Here is a 19464-nt window from a genome sequence, read left to right on the forward strand (position 1 = left end):
AGAGCAAGAACTATATTCAACTAACGCCAGCTGACGATCTTTGAAAAAGTCCGGATGATCCAAAACAGGAGCGTAAATATTAAGGAGCACAAAATCTATTGAGTGCAACGCAGCATGTACCAGGCACCACCTTCCGTCAGAGTCGGTTTTAACAGAATGAATAACCGGGGATAGCTCGTCACTGAGAAATATTGATATCCCATTTTTCTTCCTCTGAGTTGCAGGGGAATACAAATGGGTGGAATATCCCTTCAACTTAAATTTAGAGGCGGCAGCAGGCGGGAGGTGGGTCTCCTGTAAATAAATCACATCAGGATGCTTATTAAACACATAGTTAGCTATCTTTTTCCTTTTAATGGGATGGTTCAAACCGTTCACATTCAAAGAAAAGACATGTAAATCAGCCATAGTCTGTTGCAAGCAATGTTAGGACATAGTAAATATCACCTTTATGGGAAAAAGACAAATAATATAACCAGGATATCAGGTAGACACTCCTGCCAGAGAGAGGAAATAAAGAGAGCATAAGAATATGAGTAAGAGTAAGTAGACTAGCAATGAAAGCACGATACAAGGTCAGAAAAAAGAAAGACCTTACTATCATGCATGAGATGAAACAGTTTAAGGGTGCTCCTGTGAGCACGGAGGAGCAACACATATAGAACAGTTTGCATTACTCCACACCCACTCAATTTGAGAAACCTGAGAGTGGTGTGCTTATCCACACGAACAGTGAGTAACAGTGAATTATACAATTATGTATATGCAATTTATAACATCAGAAACAGAGGCAATCAAAGACATCAGCAGCACAGCATGTCAGTTCATTTTCAAAGAATCCAGGAATGCAGCCAATTCCTCGGGATCAGTATAGGAGGTGGTACGGTTATTGTAAGTTACTTTCATCCTGGCAGGGTACATAAGACCATAATTGGCTCCAATATCTTTAAGCTCCTGCCGGTGGGATAGAAATGCTTTTCTCTTCAAAGCTGTGGTATTTGCAAGATCTGGCACAATGAAGAACTTCCTGCCTTGATGTAAGAGCTGGGATTTAGATTTTGCTGCTGTGAGAATTTGCAGCGCATGCTGAAATCTGAGCATCTTAGCCACTATGGGTCTGGGAGAAGTGGCATGTGGAGAGAGGTGAGATGGCACGCGGTGAGCACGCTCTATTTCTAGCGGCGGTGAAAAGACAAGCCCCAGGGTAGCAGGCAGGAAAGTAGAGAGAAAGGAAGCCATATCAGAGCCCTCCGATGATTCAGGCAGCCCAATAATTCTTACATTGGATCTTCTACTGCGATTAGAAAGATCTTCATAGTCTCTCTGTAAAGTAGTAATCAGTTTGTCATGTTTGGTTACCTTTTCTTGTACTGAAGGAATGGCAGACGTTTTTTCCTCCAGGGCATCCAGGCGATGACGGGCATCTACAAATTGAGAGTTAATTGCCTCAATTTCACCTCTTAAAAGCTTAGTTTCTTCAACCTGCTCCTGTATAATGCCTCGGAGTGATCTTATTTCCTTCAGGAGCAGGTCAAGGGAAGCCTCGTCGGTCTTCGGCGCCATTTTCTCCGGCGTGCTCGGATCAGGTTTCAGTCTCTTCCCTCCGAGCGGCGCGGGTGGAGCGGTTTCGTTTTTCGCCGGTTTTGGTGGCGACATAAGGAGCTCAGGCAGCAAGATCCTGATGAAAATCGCGAAGTTTTCGCGAAAAAAAGCACTTTTTAATCTGGCACGAGTGTGAGTGAAGAGGAGCAGCTATTCCATGCGTGTGGTCCTCGCGGTAGTCAGGCCACGCCCCCGATATGGTACATTTTTCATCAGATACATGTTTTGTAAAACCAACCAGCCATTCCACTCACTTCAGGCCACACCTTCCTGACCTACAGACAGGTTAGTCCACATTCCTAGTGCCATTGCTTTCTATGCACAACATGGCTTCAAGCACTGTTCTCATTACAACTGCTACATCAATTATAGGACACTCTGAGGAGTTTAAAGGGAAAGGACTCAAAACTAACACCCCTAAGACCTAGGGTGACATCTGTCCAGATTCATCCGGACATGTCCTTTTTTTTTTAGAGGACATGTCCGTGCGTCCGGATGGCTTTGCAAAACCCGGCACTTTGTCCAGGTTTTGAAGTTTCCAGCTTGGGACCATGCTGGGAGGGCATCTGCGCACATCACGCACATGCTTGTGACATCCATCACATCATACTTGTGCAGATGCCCTCCTGACACAGCTCCGAGCAAGAGAACAAGTTGAGGGGGGTGAGGCAAAGCTGGGGCAAAATGAGGCATGAGTTGGGTGGGGCTGGGTGGAACTGTACAAGCCTAAGGGCAAGGCTTTGGGTCCAGATTTTACAATAGCAAAATCAGGTAATCCTAATAAACCCACTCAACCTCCTCACCACCACACACACACATAATCCATTCTTGGCAACAGAACACATAATATGACTCTTCACACACCAATGGATCAGCCGGGTCTACTTCATCTGTACAAGCTTTATTTAAAAGCACATGGCCCTGTAAATGTACCAACAGCAAAACATAGCAGCAGTAGTTGCCAGATTCAGGGCCCAACTAGTATGAGAAGTGTGCTGAGACAAAGCTACATTCAGCCCTAAAACTTCCTGCTTGGGAAGCTTGCCCTCATTCCTCTCAGCTGAAGCAGAAGGACACAGCTGAAAAAGATTTGTAAAGGCAAGCCACAGGCTCCAGCCCAACATGTGGGCTGAAGGCTCCCTCTAGCTACACCTTTAAGAAAGGTCCCTCTTTTTTCACCCTTCAGATGCAGCGACCATTTCTATCTGGCAAAGTACCTACAGAATCTGTCTTCACTAGTGCTGCCCGATTCAAGATTTGAATCGGTTCACCAATTCACTTCGGGTGAATCAATTCGAATAGATTTAAAATAAAAATTTAAAAAAATTGGCTTCTCAATTTGGCTGACTCTTCCCCCCTCGCCCCCTAAAGCAGGAGCAGCAGCACTGCTCTTGTTGGCTGGCTGCTGCCGCACCTGCATTAGAGGGTGAGGGGGGAGGGTCAGTCGCAAAGTGCTACTGTCCAGTCTCCCCCCAGGCATCTGCTTCCCCGCACCGTTTACCTTTGAAGAGCAGCCTGCACAGATCGCGGTGTTAGCGATGTTTGCAAACAGTTTCAGAGCTGTTTCCTCCGCCGTGATCCTGCCTCCGATGTCAGAGGAGAGGCGGTTCTGTGGCAGAGGAAACAGCTTCGAAGGGGGGGGGTGAGCAGTCCTTCAGTGTGGGGGGTGGGACAGGTCTTCAGGGGGGGACAGGCAGGCAGGCCTTCAAGGGGGGGGACAAGCCTTCAAGGGGGGGCCCTGGTGTAGAAGTACACAGAGGGAGGGAGGGAAGGGGGGGTTCAAAGAGACGTGCATAGCGGACTTTGGGGGGGAAGAAATAATGGGTCTAAAAATAGAGGAGAAGAAGAGAGATGATGGACAATGGGATTTAGGGAGGGAAGGAACAGAAAGGGAGAGAAGTTGGACACAAGGGATGGTGTGGAGGGGGGGATAAGAGATACTGGATAGGAGGGTAGTTGAGAAAAGAAAGGGAGAGATGGTGGACCCTGGGTGGTGGAAAAGGAGGGAGAGATGCTGGGAGAAAAGGTAGTTAAAAAAAGGTGTCTGTGGAGAGAGACGAAAAAAAGGAAAGATGCCAGAGGACAGAGATGGCAGGTGGATGGTTAGCACGGAGAAAGAAGGAGACCCTGGCAAGCAAGTTATCAAAAGACAACCAGAGCCTGGGACCAACAAGATTTGAATAATGACCAGACAACAAAAGGTAGGAAAAATAATTTTATTTTCTGTTTTGTGATTAAAATTTGTCAGATTTGAAATGTGTATCCTGCCAGAGCTGGTGTTAGACCGCAAACGTGAGCTAGGATTTAACAGAGAGATGAAAAAAGTCTTTTTTGTTTGTTGATTTTGTTTACACCATAGTGCCAGTGTGGTTAGGAGAAGGCAAAGGGGGTGAAGAAGCTATAAAATAAACCCACCAGGATGTTTGAAAAAAACAAAACAAAACAAAAACCCAACAAAAAAACACCCAATTGGGAAGGAAAATCGAATCGAATTGAACCAAAAAACCAATTCAATAGGCTAAATCGAATCAAATCGAAATTTTTTTTTCCTGAATCGAGCAGCACTAGTCTCCACCATCTACTGCCCAGATGAAGAACCAACATTGACCTGAGCCAATGACATAGAAAAGCAGCCACAGGGGCCTGCTGAGAAAGTTAAATCAGTACCAGGTAGTAGTTTGCACCCTTATCTGCCTGAAACCATGTTTAAAATGAGCCCCCATGTTAACTGCACAAAATTCCAAGGCCTGGAGCAGATCACAACCCTAGCCTACAAGGAATTTAATACCCATGTAAACATTTTTGCACACCTCAGACTTGTGGGAGACTAAACAGAATATATTTTGTACCCAAAAGCTGTCATACAACATAGGGAACAGAAGTAATGTACTAGGATATTATAGACATATTAGTTACCTATATGTCTAATATTGAAATGCTATTAGTGGTTGACTGAAACAGAAATAAAGAGAGTGAGTGTTTGTGTGTGTGGGGGGGGATTCTTCCAGTTTTGAAGAGACATTTTAAATTCCACATCATACCTCTAAAGCAGGGGTCTCAAAGTCCCTCCTTGAGGGTCGCAATCCAGTCGGGTTTTCAGGATTTCCCCAATGAAATATGCATGAGATCTATGTACATGCACTGCTTTCAATGCATATTCACTGAAGAAATCCTGAAAAACCGACTGGATTGCGGCCCTCAAGGAGGGACTTTGAGATCCCTGCTCTAAAGGAAGAGAACAGTGCAACTTTTTTTAACCTGTGACATTTGCTATAAAAGATCTGGGGGTGAATACATTGGCCCATTCTTAGGAAATAGTGGAGGGAGGCAGAGAGGGAAGTTTTTAATGCCATTTGTTCACCAAGCTCCAAAGGCCATTTCCACAGGTCCTGTGAACAGAGGCTACTGTTACAGTTTAAAAACAACCCCACACTCAAAACTAAGAATTGCAATAAATAAATATTCCAGGAAGAGAAGGCTCTGCACCCTGTCCAACATAAAACAAACATTTTTAAATAAGAGGCAGCATTTTATAAAATTCAATAAACGGACGTAAGCCCCTCCTCTGTCAGAGGGATAGGCAGCGGCTGCGATCCATGGATGCAAGATCAGTAATCCAGTAAGAGTCAGGTTGCCAACATTTCCAGAAGCCAAACTGAAGAGATGAAGACCACAACATCCAGTTGTTTGATAAGAACGTTGAATTGTTAGGCAAGCACCAAGTGCCCAGTGAGAAATATGTCATGAGATTTCTCCTTACATGATGTGCTTGGGGGAGCAGATGGGCGCTGCAGCTGTTTTCAGGCTGCTCCCCTATCTGACTAGGTGAAAGGTCAGCCAGTACATGAACACAGGCTGCACAGCAGCAATGGCCATGGTGAGATACATGCGTAGCTGGTTCCTAGCGCCACGCACAAGCACGCCTTCTGCCGCAGCTTCCGACAGGATCTTCAACCTTAAGGTTCGGATCTATAGTCAGAGGACAAGAGAAATGTTGGATGAAAGAGGAAAACCAAGGGCATTATGAAACATGTAGTGCTTTTCTTCACAGGTGATCAAACTAATTGTTTATTTTCCAGTTACTCAGGCATTCTTCAGAGGTAGGACAATGTGGCCTAGTGGTTAGAGCCTGTGGGTTCAAACCTTGCGCTGCTCCCTGTGACCCTGGGCAAGTCACTTAAATCCGCCCCTGCCTCAGGTACATTAGGTAGATTGTGAACCCACCAGGACAGAAAGGAAAAATGCTTGAAGTACCTATATGTAAACTGCTTTGAGTGTGGTTTTACAACTACAAAAAAAGGCAGCATACAAGCCTAAAGGTACTCTATCGAGCCCCGTTTCTGGTGTAACCAAACATGTACATTTCTGGTACTGTGGAGTCAGCATAGAAAAGGCTCAAAATTAAGTGGAAGATACAAGCGTGGGATAAATGCTGTAGGGGAAGTGGGCTTTGCCAGTGGTTGATTTTCCCCTGGAAAAAAAAAAAAAAGAGGAGGGGGGTTGGGTATTTTACGATTCAAAAGCCCTAAACAAACTGCAAATCTACAGCAATGACTTGATTCTAAACCATTTAAATGTGCTGGAATGTAAAGTTGAGGCCCCGCTATAAACAGTCCACCAGTCTTACAAGAGTGATTACATACTAACCCCACCCCCCTCTTTTTTTTTTTTTTTTTTTTACAAACCATAGTGTGGCTTTTTAGTGCCAGCCGCAGCGGTAACAGGTCTGATGCTCATATGAGCTAAAGCACAGTTACTTACCGTAACAGGTGTTATCCAGGCAGCTATTCTCACATATGGGTGACATCATCCACAGAGCCTGGATGCGGCGGCTTCGCAAGCAGACTTGCTTGTAGAACTTAGAAAGTTCACGAGTCACTTCCTGCCCAGTGCAGGGCATGTGTCTCCTCAGTTCAGATAGCTAGCAGAGAAGCCAACAAGGGGAGGCGAGTGGGTTGTGAGAATAGCTGCCTGCTGTCCCTGGATAACACCTGTTACGATATGTGTGCTTTATCCCAGGACAAGCAGGCAGCCTATTCTCACATATGGGTGACCTCCAAGCTAACCAAAATGGGATGGTAGGAGTATTGGCAACTTAGGAGAATACATTTTGTAACACTGCCTGGCCGAAATGGCCATCCCGTTTGGAAAAAGCATCCGGACAATAATGAGAAGTAAAGGTATGAACCGAGGACCAAGTGGCAGCTTTGCAAATTTCCTCAATAAGAGTAGATCTGAGGAAAGCTACTGATGCCGCCATGGCTCTGACTTTGTGGGTTGTGACTCGACTCTGTAGATGCAGTCCAGCCTGAGCATAGCAGAAAGATATGCAAGCAGCTAACCAGTTGGAGATGGTGCGCTTAGAAATCGATGTCTCAACTTGTTTGGATCGAAGGAGACAAAAAGTTGAGGTGCAGATCTATGTGGATGAGTGCGTTGCAAGTAGAAAGCCAAAGCACGTTTACAGTCCAGAGTATGAAGAGCTGTTTCTCCAGGGTGAAAATGAGGCTTTGGAAAAAACACTGGAAGGACAATGGATTGATTGAGATGAAATTCTGAAACTAGTTTAGGTAAGAATTTAGGATGAGTACAGAGAACCACCTTGTTATGTTGAAATACTGTGAAAGTTGGGTCTGCAATTAAAGCTTATAGCTTGCTTATCCTGCGAGCAGACGTGAGAGCAATGAGAAAAAACACTTTCCAAGTAAGATATTTAAGATGAGCCGAATCCATTGGTTCGAAAGGCCTCATCAATTGAGCAAGAACCACATTGAGATCCTAAACCACTGGAGGCGTTTTGACATTGAAAAGTCCCTTCATAAATCTGGAAACCACTGGATGAGCAGAAAGGGGCTTCCCTTTGATAGGCTGAAGGAAAGCAGCAATTGCACTGAGATGGATTTGAATAGATGTGGATTTGAGGCCTGATTGAGACAAATGCAACAGGTAATCCAAAACTGAAGACAAGGAGGTAGATTGAGGCTCCTTGTGATGAATGGTGCATCAAGCAGAAAATCTAGTCCATTTCTGAATGTAGTATTGTCTAGTGGTAGGCTTCCTAGAAGCCTCTAAAATATCCTGTACAGATTGAAAAAACTGTAGAGTGGAAGTTAAGTTGAGAGGTACCAAGCTGTCAGATGCAGAGACTGCAGGTTGGGATGAAGTAGAGACCCCTGACTCTGTGTAAGCAGAGAGGGAAAAACTGGTAGAAGTTGTGGCTCCCTGCTGCTGAGTTGAAGTAGAAGGGAGTACACCAAGGTTGTCTGGGCCACTGGGAACTATCAGAATTATGGTGGAATGTTCCTGTTTGACAAGTGTCTTGAGAATGAGAGGGAATGGAGGAAATACATAGAGAAAATGATTCGTCCATTCCAGTAGAAAACCATCTGCCTCCAGTCGGTGAGGAGAGTATATCCTGGAGCAGAACTGAGACAGTTTGTTGTTGTGGGGAGATGCAAAGAGATCAATCTGAGGAGTCCCTCCCTGAGAAAAAAATGTGATGAAGAGGTGAGGAATTGAGTGTCCATTCGTGAGGTTGTAGAAGACGACTCAATTTGTCCACCAGACAGTTTTCCTCTCCTTGAATGTAGACAGCTTTGAAGAAGGTGTTGTGAAGGATTGCCCAATCCCACACCTGGAAAATTTATAAAGAGTTTCCTGGCAAAGAGGGAGAGATCCTGTTCCTCCCTGCTTGTTGACATAGTACATGGCGACTTGGTTGTCCGTCTGAATGAGGACTACCTGTTCGTGAAGATGCTGAAAAGCTTTGAGAGCATTGAAAATCGCTCTGAGTTCCAACAGATTGATGCGACATTGACAATCTGTGCTGGACCAATGGCCTTGAGTACGGAGACCATAGAGATGAGCCCCCCAAGCGTAGGGCGAAGAATCTGTCATGAGGAACTTCTGATGAGGAAGGTGTTTCAAACAGTAAACCTCTGGAGAGATTGGAAGAGAGCATCCACCAGTGGAGAGACTGTCTCAATGAAGGAGTCACTCTGATGTGTTGAGAGAGTGGGTCGCAAGCCTACGCCCACTGAGATGCCAGGGCCCACTGAGGAATTCTGAGGTGAAGTCTGGAGTCATGTGAACTGTAGAGGCTATGTGACCTAGGAGAACCATCATGTGTCTTGCTGAAATTGTAGTTAAGGAAGACACTCTGTGGCCGAGATGAATGAGGGCATCCTGACGTTGTTGAGGAAGGAATGCTCTGAGGTGGATAGTGTCTAGAACAGCTCCAATGAACTGTAAAGTCTGAGAGGGCTGTAGCTGAGACTTTGGAAAGTTGATTTCGAACCTCAAGCTTTGTAGGAATCATGTAGTGTGTTGGGTCGCTACAATAACCCCTTGAGATGTTGAATCCTTGATGATCTGCCAAACTAATATGACTCACTTCAGGTTGTAAATAAATAACCTAAATAGTAGTTATGCTCAGAACAACTAAGAGAAAGGGGAAAGCCGACAGTCGACCTAGCGTCGATGATTCGGAAGAAGGTATCCCGTGAAGATACTGAGGGGAAAAAAGGCAGGGAAGAAACAAGAGACAAATTACAGGAGTCAACTAACCCAGAAGAGGAGGTTAGAAAGATTGTAGCAAAAGAGAAGACACCAAAGACTGAAGCACAGGGAAAAGAAATGAAGACAACAAAATGCCAGGATCTAAACTGCATATATACTAATGCAAGGAGTTTAAGAAACAAAATGGGGGAGCTAGAAGCCATGGCCAATGCAGAGGACATAGACATCATTGGAATCTCTGAAACGTGGTGGAATGAGGAAAACAAATGGGATACAGCACTGCCGGGGTACAAGCTCTATCGCCGGGATAGGTCAGGTCAGAAAGGAGGAGGAATAGCCCTATACATAAAAGAAAGCATACAATCGACAAGAATGGACACAGCGGAGATGATCAACAAACTGGAATCGCTATGGATTAAAATACCGGGTAGGAAAGGGCATGAAATAAAGATGGGCCTATACTATCGTCCACCCGGGCAAACCGGAGATAGCGATACAGAAATGGATGCCGAGATGAAGCGAGAATGCAAAAGCGGTTACACAGTTGTTATGGGAGACTTCAACTATCCTGGGATAGACTGGAGTCTTGGAAGCTCAAGATGCGCTAGGGAGACAGAATTCCTGGAGGCTATACAAGATTGCTTCATGGAGCAGCTTGTTAGAGAACCGACGAGAGGAAATGCCACTCTGGATTTAATCCTAAATGGACTCAGGGGACCTGCAAAGGAAGTGGAAGTAGTGGGACTGTTGGGAAACAGTGATCATAATATGATCAAGTTCAAGGTTGAAGTAGGCATACCGAACGGAAAGAGAACCATAGCGACATCTTTCAACTTCAGGAAAGGAAACTATGAAGCAATGAGGGAAATGGTAAGGAAGAAACTTAGGAACACTTCCAAAAAATGGCAAACAGTAGAACATGCCTGGTCTTTTTTCAAAGACACAGTGAGCGAGGCACAAAATCTGCACATCCCCAGATTCAGAAAGGGGTGCAAAAAGGGTCGAACAAAAGACCCAGTATGGATGACTAAAATAGTGAAGGAAGCGATAGGCAATAAGAAAAATTCATTCAGGGAATGGAAAAAGGACAAAACTGAAGGGAACCAGAAGGAGCACAGGAAGTATCAAAAAGAATGTCACTGTGTGGTTCGAAAAGCCAAAAGAGAGTATGAAGAGAGGCTAGCCAGGGAGGCACGAAATTTCAAACCGTTCTTCAGATATGTTAAAGGGAAACAGCCAGCTAGGGAGGAGGTGGGACCGCTGGACGAAGGTGACAGGAAGGGAGCGGTGAAGGAGGAGAAAGAAGTCGCAGAAAGACTCAACATGTTCTTCTCGTCTGTATTTACAAACGAAGACACAACCAACATACCGGAACCTGAACAAATCTTCAATGGAAATCAAGCAGAAAAATGAACATCCATGGAAGTGAGCCTTGATGATGTACACAGGCAGATAGAAAAACTTAAAACTGACAAATCCCCGGGTCCGGACGGAATCCATCCCAGGGTTCTGAAGGAATTAAAGGAGGAGATAGCGGAACTACTGCAGCAAATTTGCAACCTATCCTTGAAAACAGGCATGATCCCGGAGGATTGGAAGATAGCCAATGTCACGCCCATCTTTAAAAAGGGATCAAGAGGTGACCCGGGAAACTACAGACCAGTGAGTTTGACCTCGGTTCCGGGGAAACTGGCGGAAGCACTGATTAAAGAACACATCGATGAACATCTAGAAAGAAACGAACTTTTGAAAACAACCCAACATGGTTTCTGCAGGGGGAGATCGTGCCTAACGAACTTATTGCACTTCTTTGAAGGAATTAACAAACGGATGGACAGAGGAGACCCCATAGACATCATATACCTTGATTTCCAAAAAGCCTTTGACAAGGTGCCTCACGAACGTCTACTCCGGAAACTGAAGAACCATGGAGTGGACGGAGACGTACATAGATGGATCAGAAACTGGTTGGCGGGTAGGAAACAGAGGGTAGGGGTGAAGGGCCACTACTCAGACTGGATGGGGGTCACGAGTGGTGTTCCGCAGGGCTCAGTGCTCGGGCCGCTGCTATTTAATATATTCATAAATAATCTAGAAACAGGCACGAAGTGTGAGATAATAAAATTTGCGGACGATACAAAACTATTTAGTGGAGCTGGGACTAAAGAGGAATGCGAAGAATTGCAAAGGGACTTGAACAAATTGGGGGAATGGGCGGCGAGATGGCAGATGAAGTTCAACGTTGAGAAATGTAAAGTATTGCATGTTGGAATCAGAAACCCGAGGTACAACTATACGATGGGAGGGATATTATTGAATGAGAGCAACCAAGAAAGGGACTTGGGGGTAATGGTGGACATGACAATGAAGCCGACGGCACAGTGTGCAACAGCCGCTAAAAAAGCAAATAGAATGCTAGGCATAATCAAAAAGGGTATTACAACAAGGACAAAAGAAGTTATCCTGCCATTGTATCGGGCGATGGTGCGCCCGCATCTGGAATACTGTGTCCAATATTGGTCCCCGTACCTTAGGAAGGATATGGCGTTACTCGAGAGGGTTCAGAGGAGAGCGACACGCTTGATAAAAGGGATGGAAAACCTCTCATACGCTGAGAGATTGGAGAAACTGGGTCTCTTTTCCCTGGAGAAGAGGAGACTTAGAGGGGATATGATAGAGACTTATAAGATCATGAAGGGCATAGAGAGAGTAGAGAAGGACAGATTCTTCAAACTTTCGAAAAATAAAAGAACAAGAGGACACTTGGAAAAGTTGAAAGGGGACAGATTTAAAACGAATGCTAGGAAGTTCTTCTTTACCCAACGAGTGGTGGATACCTGGAATGCGCTTCCAGAGGGAGTAATAGGGCAGGGTACAGTACAGGGGTTTAAGAAAGGATTGGACAATTTCCTGCTGGAAAAGGGGATAGAGGGGTATAAATAGAGGATAACTGCACAGGTCCTGGACCTGTTGGGCCGCCGCGTGAGCGGACTGCTGGGCATGATGGACCTCAGGTCTGACCCAGCAGAGGCATTGCTTATGTTCTTATGTTCTTATGTAATCCAATGGGAATTCTGATTCCACTTCCTCAAAACGAGTCAGCGGTGTTTGAATTCTTCATCATTCCCCATAACTGGAAAGTACTCAATATATATTTTTTTAAAAGTTTTTTTCTGTGTTTTCTTATATTATCTCTTTATTATAATTTATTTATATTTTATAACTTCAATAGAGCTTAAATATAGCTTAAATAGCTTATATGTAGAAAAAGGTTTAGAAGTGCATCACTTATCTTAAATCCTTATCGGTTCCCCTTCCCGACGCGTTTCGGAATTCTTTTTCAAGGTCGGGGGAACATGAGATAAGGTTAATCCTCAACCATAGTCTTACTGCCCCGACCTTGAAAAAGAATTCCGAAACGCGTCGGGAAGGGGAACCGATAAGGATTTAAGATAAGTGATGCACTTCTAAACCTTTTTCTACATATAAGCTATTTAAGCTATATTTAAGCTCTATTGAAGTTATAAAATATAAATAAATTATAATAAAGAGATAATATAAGAAAACACAGAAAAAAACTTTTTAGAAAATATATATTGAGTACTTTCCAGTTATGGGGAATGATGAAGAATTCCAACACCGCTGACTCATTTTCAGGAAGTGGAATCAGAATTCCCATTGGATTGTACAAGTTGTTCTGAGCATAACTACTATTTAGAATCCTTGATGAGCCAGTCGTCCAGGTACGGGAACACCTGGAGCCCATGGTTCTGCAGAGCTGCTGCTACTACAACTAGGCACATGGTGAACACTTTTGGAGATGAGGTCAGACCAAAAGGTCTGTACTGAAAATGCAGATTTCCCACCTGAAATCTGAGGAACTGTCGAGAGGCTGAATGAATGGGAATGTGAGTGTAAGCCTCTCTGAGATCTAGAGTACATTCTGATCTAGAAGGGGGTATAAAGATGCAAGAGACAGCATCTGAAATTTCTCTGACAAGAAATTTGTTGAGGTCCAAAATAGGTTGCAGATCGCCCGTCTTCTTCGGAATTAGGAAGTAACGGGAGTAAAAAACCCTTCTCTGCTATTCCAGAGGAACCTCTTCGATGGCACGGAGATGAAGCAAAGCTTGAGCTTCATGAAGAAGAAGGGCGGTCTGGGATGGATTGAAAGGATACTCTCTTGGAGGTAGATCTGGAGGAACCTGGATGAAATGAAGAGAGTATCCTTCCCTGATGATGGACAGCACCCAGAGGTCTGATGTAATGATCTCCCAGTGGTGGTAAAAATAATGGATATGACCGCCAATGGGAAGGGGAGAGGACAGAGGCATAACGATGGAGGTTATTCTCTGTATTAGATGGTCAAAAAGGGTGAGAGGCCTTAGGCGCAGCAGGAGTCTGAGGTTTCTGCTGCCTCTGCTGCTGTTGTGGTTGTTTCTTAGGAGACGTACTTGTATAAGGAGCTGCTCTCTGTGGGAAACGCCTTTGGTAAGATGGAAGAGGTCTGCAGCCTTTAAAAGTAGAAGGCTTAGGCTTAGGACAAGTGATAGAAGTCGTTTAGTAGCTGCCTCGATGGTCATCAAACAATTCATTGCCTTGACAAGGAATGTTGGCCAGAAGGATTTTGAAGATTAGGATCCATGTCTATAGTGCGGAGTCAGGCAAGCCTGCGCATCGCCACTGAAAAGGCAACGATCCTTGAGGAAAGCTCATATGCATCATAGGAAGATTGAAGGAGATGCATGTGGAGTTGAGTCAAAGTGGTGATCATTGGCTGAAAACCTGGAAGACAGTGTTGAGGAATATATTTGAAATATTCAAGCAGTGTGTCAAACAAATGCTTGAAATAAGAAATGAAAACAAAATTGTAATTCAAAACTCTAGTTGCCATGAGAGAATTTTGATACAAACAGCGATCAAATTTGTCCATGGCCCTGCCCTCTCTTCCAAGAGGGACAGCGGCATAAACTTTGGCAGGATTGGTCTTTTTCAGAAAAGACTCCAGAAGAAGGGACTGATGGGATAACAGATTTTTCAAAACCCTTGCAGTGGACCATCCTGTAACGAGACTCCAGTTTTTCTGGGATAGCAGGAATGGAATAAGGTGTCTCAAGATTTCAATTAATGGGTAATTTAAGAGACTCCGCAGGAGAGACATACCCATTTCTTCTAAATATTCCTGAGAGTATTTGGAATCAGAGTCCAAAGTAATACTGAGGTTCTTATTCATTTGACGTAGGAAAGAAGAAAACGATATCTGTTCCAAGGAAGGTTGACCTCGAGGAGAAGGTGACCTCAAGGTGCCTTGCAAGGCAGAGAACGAAGGTGAAGCTTCTCTGGAGTACTGATACCCGAGGCCTGAATATGCAGGTATAGACAACTCACTGAGAGAATGGATAGAATTCCTCACAGGAGAAGAAGCAGGTGTATCTGGAAGTGGTGTCCTCGACTTCGAAATTGGAGGCCTCGAAGAGTCTCGAGGCCTGGAGAGACGAGGCTTGTCTCGAGAAGAGTATCTATGCCTTGATGAATGCCTTGAATGAGTGGAGAACTGTACCTCAAACCAGGCAGGTCTCGCTGAGAAGAAAGTCAAGGAGTATTTGCCCTATGCCTCGGGAAGGGCGATGCCTTATATGAGGAGGGAGGGCTGGAGATCGAGATCAAGACACCAAAAGGGATTGAACGCCTGGTGTCGAGGTATCTTGAGGCACTGACAAGGACTTGGCTCCTGGAATAGTGCGCTTATGCTCCAGACGAGACACTCACAAAGACTCAACTCCTTGCATAGAGTGTGTAAAATCCTTTCGCGGCACTCCTAAGGACTCGAATCCTTGTACAGAGTGAGGAGGATCAGCTTGAGGCACAGCCAAGGACTTGACTCCTTGTGATACTGCTAAGTGCTCAGGCTGGACTGCAGGAAGCAGAGTCGAGGCAGGAGTATGTTTGGCAAGCATATTACCAAACTGACGATCCAAGATGGTCTGGATCATAGCCTCCAAATGTGACACCGAGACTTGAGGATCTGGTACATTTGGTGTGGCTATAGTCTCCAAGGAAGAATGTCTCTTTGAAATAGGACTTCTCAGCTCTGCGGAAAACTGAGAACTGAGGAGACGCGCACCCTGCGCTGGGCGGGAAGGCACTCGCACATGCACAGTGCGGCAGTTGCGAACTTTCTAAAGTTCTACAAGCAAGTCTGCTTGCGAAGCTGTCCACATCTGGGCTCCATGGATGACGTCACCCATATATGAGAATAGGCTGCTTGCTTTTCCTGGGATAAAGAGTTGCACTGAAATAGAGGGTTACAACTGAGTCTGAAGATTTAAAAATACCTAGAACTTTTAAACTGAAAAATAATTCTAACTTTGTAAACAATGTGTATCTGTGATGCTTAAAGAGACAGACCCTGGGAAAGTAATTACTGAAAGAAAGATGATCTGAGACAAGTTATGAGTTAGCCTGCAGAAAAGACCACACACCTCCAAACAGCATGCCCTTCACCAGGTTAATGAAGACTATCAGTTAAACCCAGTGTACCTGCATGGAATCAGCTAGGTATGAGGTAGTCAGTACAAGCCAGGAAGCTATGGCTCATATTGTTACACCTCTGTAAAGCATATCTTTTGGGGAGGGGGGTGGGGGGAGCTATCAGACAAAACTATAGTGCCAAGAACCCTATGTGCAATAAAACAGGTGAAAGGACCGACATCCCTCATGGGATTTTCATTTGTTTTTACTAATTCCATCACAGAAGTATAGCCTCCCTAAATACACTGGCTTATTCTCATCTTTCACTTTTGGTTCATTTCATCAATATGGCATCCTTTTTCACCTTATTGTTGGTACGAGGGGTGTTCATCAATTTATCTACCGAGTACGAAAGAAAATAGTGACCCTTTTGTGACCCGATTTTACTCCGGCCCGATTCACTTACCTCTCTGCCTACCATCTTTCGATCAGCGCATGCAATGAGGGGAACAGCATGCAAAGTAGGCAGGGATGCGATTCACTAACCAAAACCCTGCAACACCGACTGGGCTGGCCGATCACAAACAAGCGACTGCTGCAGACCAGTCGCTGAGGTCCCTTCTGACTGCCCTGCCTTCTGCCACCCTACTCTCTGCCCTGCTTCTCTGCTCTCCTGCCTGCCTCGAATCTCCCTTTCTTCTGCCTGCCTGCCCCACATCTCTCCTGTCACCCCGCACCCGCCTCCCACTCTCGCTCCAAATCTCTCCTGCCCTTCTCCGCACTACGAGCCCATGGGTTTAAAGCGGGTTAAAACCACGGGCTCGCGCACCCCCCAGAGATCGCGGTGGCTTTGGTCTCCGTAGTCTTCATTTACTGTCTCAGGCGTGCCAGATGAGACATCTGAATGATTGGTTTCGAGGGACTGGCCATTTTTCGGCTTCCAGTCAGGAACTTTTACTTTGTGCTCCATACCATTTTAGTTATCTGCTTCACCCTCCTCACTTGCCACGGAAAACTTCAACTGCACGAGATCTCTTCTTATTGCCCTTGCGTTGTCTTTGGAAACGACTGTGTTCACAGCTCCGGATTTCGTACCAGGTGACTCCTTATTTATCACTGCGGGGCCATGGGGCTTTTCCAGCGGGCATGGATCCAGTCTCCTCACCGGTGTGGACTCTACCAACTAATCAATATGTATTTCAATTGGTACATTTTAATGGCTCTCTGAAGACGTTTGAGAAACTTCAACGTGATCATGGTTGGAGATCATCGGACTGGCTTTCTTACCTTCAACTTTCTTCATATATTTGTTCTTTATCACGTGACTCCATTACAGACCGCCGTATGGAATCCCTGTCAGAGGCGTTGAGTCTGTCATCTCAGGTAGCGATTCCACTGAGATTTCATCATCGAAATCTCCAGGATCAATTGGGTGAGCCTTCCTACGATTCTTGTGCGCTGAAATGGTCTCAAGACCTTTCATGCGAAGTGACTGCTTCTATGATCCGGAGGGGGGCCTTTCGAACAGCCCGTGTATCACACAGTGTACTCCTGTTTGAAATGAACTACAAATTTCTGCACCGGCTTTATCGGTCTACTTCATACCAATATCGAGCAAAAATGTGTTTGTCAGACCAATGCCTTAAATGTTCTCACTCTCCATCTACTCTTGGACATCAGTTTTGGTCCTGTACTCGGATTACTGCTTTTTGGCAGCAGCTTTGTGGACATATTCAAACTATGTGGAATTACAAATTTGTTTTGGATCCGGTGATGTTGTTTACGCTGGACCGTATTCCCTTGTCTGCTCCGAAGGGATTTCGGAGCTTTCTCTCTAGATCAGTGTTGTTGGGGAAGAAAGCGATCTTGCTATGTTGGATCTCCTCTGATTCCCCGACGCTCTCCTGCTGGCGCACCTTGATGATACACCACACTTCCATGGAGAGGCTTTGTTTCTCCTCGTTGGACTCTGCCCTGGGCAGGTTATTTTGTCTCTGCTGGACACCATTTTGGGACACTAACACCTAGGGCTCGTAGTCATCTGTTGAATGCATAGGAATTTTGTTGGGACTGCACTGGACTGGAATTTGTTCATTGTTTCTTGGTTTGGGTGGGGGGTTGGGAGTGGTGGGGGGGTGGCTCAGGTATATGGTGAAATTGGGATGTGCATTGGTACTCACTTCTTTTGTTGAACACCATGTATAATTGAGTCTTTTGTTTATTCTTGAAAAAAGCAATAAAATTTATATTAAAAAAAAAAAACCACAGGCTCGCAAAATAAAAAAGCAAGAAAAGAAAAAAAAAAGGTCGCTGCTCTTGATCATGCGCAGACCATCTACAGATGGTCTGTGCATGCGTCGGGATTGCTAGAGAGCAATCCCGACAATCGGATGGGGCATGATTTTGATCGCCCTCATTTGCATGAGGGCAATTCGTGAATCAGCCCTCCGGACACATTTCAGATCCCTCACGGATCGGATCCGATCTGTGCCCTTTGTGAATCTAGCCCATAGTTAAGAGCACAGATAGAAGGAAATGCAATCAGAGAATAAGAAAAGATAATTAGAAAAAAATTCAGCAGACAACAAAGCTAGGAAAAATGATTTTGTTTTTAATTTAGTGACTGAAATATGTCAGTTTTGAGAATTTACATCTGCTGTCTATATTTTGCACTGTTCAGAAACTACAGACCGGTGAGTCTGACCTCGGTACCGGGAAAGATGGTAGAGGTGCTGATAAAGGACCGCATCATTTATCATATTGACGGACACGATCGAATGAGGACCAGCCAGCACAGTTTCAGTAAAGGCAGATCTTGCCAGATGAACTTGCTGCACTTCGAGGGAGTAAACAGGCAGATAGACAAGGGCAACCCGGTCGACATTGTATATCTGGATTTTCAGAAGGCATTCAACAAAGTTCCACATGAACGACTACTTTGGAAAATTGCTAACCATGGAATTGAGGGTGAAATACTCACGTGGATTAAAAACTGGCTGGAGCATAGGAAACAGAGTGGGGGTAAATGGACAATTCTCAGACTGGAAAAGTGTCACCAGCGGGGTGCCACAGGGCTCGGTGCTTGGACCCGTGCTCTTCAACATCTTTATAAATGATCTGGACATTGGTACGATGAGTGAGGTGATTAAATTTGCGGATGATACGAAGTTATTCAGAGTAGTGAAGATACAGGGGGAATGTGAAGATCTGCAACCTGACATAATCAAGCTCGAGAAATGAGCATCGACATGGCAAATGAGGTTCAACGTGGGTAAGTGCAAAGTGATGCATGTCGGGAACAAAAATCTCATGCACGAATACAAGATGTCCGGGGTGGTTCTTGGAGAGACCTCCCAGGAAAGGGACTTGGGAGTTCTTATCAACAAGTCCATGAAGCCATCTGTACAATGCACTGCGGTGGCGAAAAGGGTGAACAGAATGCTAGGAATGATCAAGAAGGGGATCATGAACAGATCGGAGAAGGTTATCATAAGAACATAAGAACATAAGAATTGCCATCTCCGGATCAGACCCATGGTCCATCGAGTCCGGCGATCCGCACACGCGGAGGCCCAGTCAGGTATACACCTGATTGTTCTAATCACCCATATCCCTCTATGCCTCTCATAATGAGATGTGCATCTAATTTGCCTTTGAATCCTAGCACAGTGGATTCCTTAATAACCTCCTGTGGAAGAGCATTCCATGCTGCTGTACTGGGCCATGGTAAGCCCTCATCTGGAGTACTGCATCCAGCACTGGTCGCTGTACATGAAGAAGGGCACAGTATTACTCGAAAGGGTCCAGAGAAGAGCGACACCTCACAGCTGCGAGTCATTGCCAAGCATGGCAACTTCACCCCAGCACATCCCG

At 45.1% G+C, this 19464-nt stretch overlaps 1 protein-coding gene across 2 annotated transcripts in view; it reads right to left on the reverse strand.

Moving 5' to 3' along the window:
- Positions 1-4045: 4045 nt before the first annotated feature.
- Positions 4046-19464, reverse strand: part of YIF1B (Yip1 interacting factor homolog B, membrane trafficking protein) — a 40783-nt gene continuing 25364 nt past the window's right edge. For both annotated transcript variants that reach the window (XM_033953597.1, XM_033953598.1), the window contains exon 8: positions 4046-5571. In XM_033953597.1, coding sequence (XP_033809488.1) covers positions 5416-5571 — 156 coding nt within the window. In that variant the 3' untranslated portion in view covers positions 4046-5415. The remainder of the gene's footprint in view (positions 5572-19464) is intronic.

Source organism: Geotrypetes seraphini, chromosome 8, assembly GCF_902459505.1.
Source record: "Geotrypetes seraphini chromosome 8, aGeoSer1.1, whole genome shotgun sequence".
In the NCBI taxonomy this organism is placed as follows: Eukaryota; Metazoa; Chordata; class Amphibia; order Gymnophiona; family Dermophiidae; genus Geotrypetes; species Geotrypetes seraphini.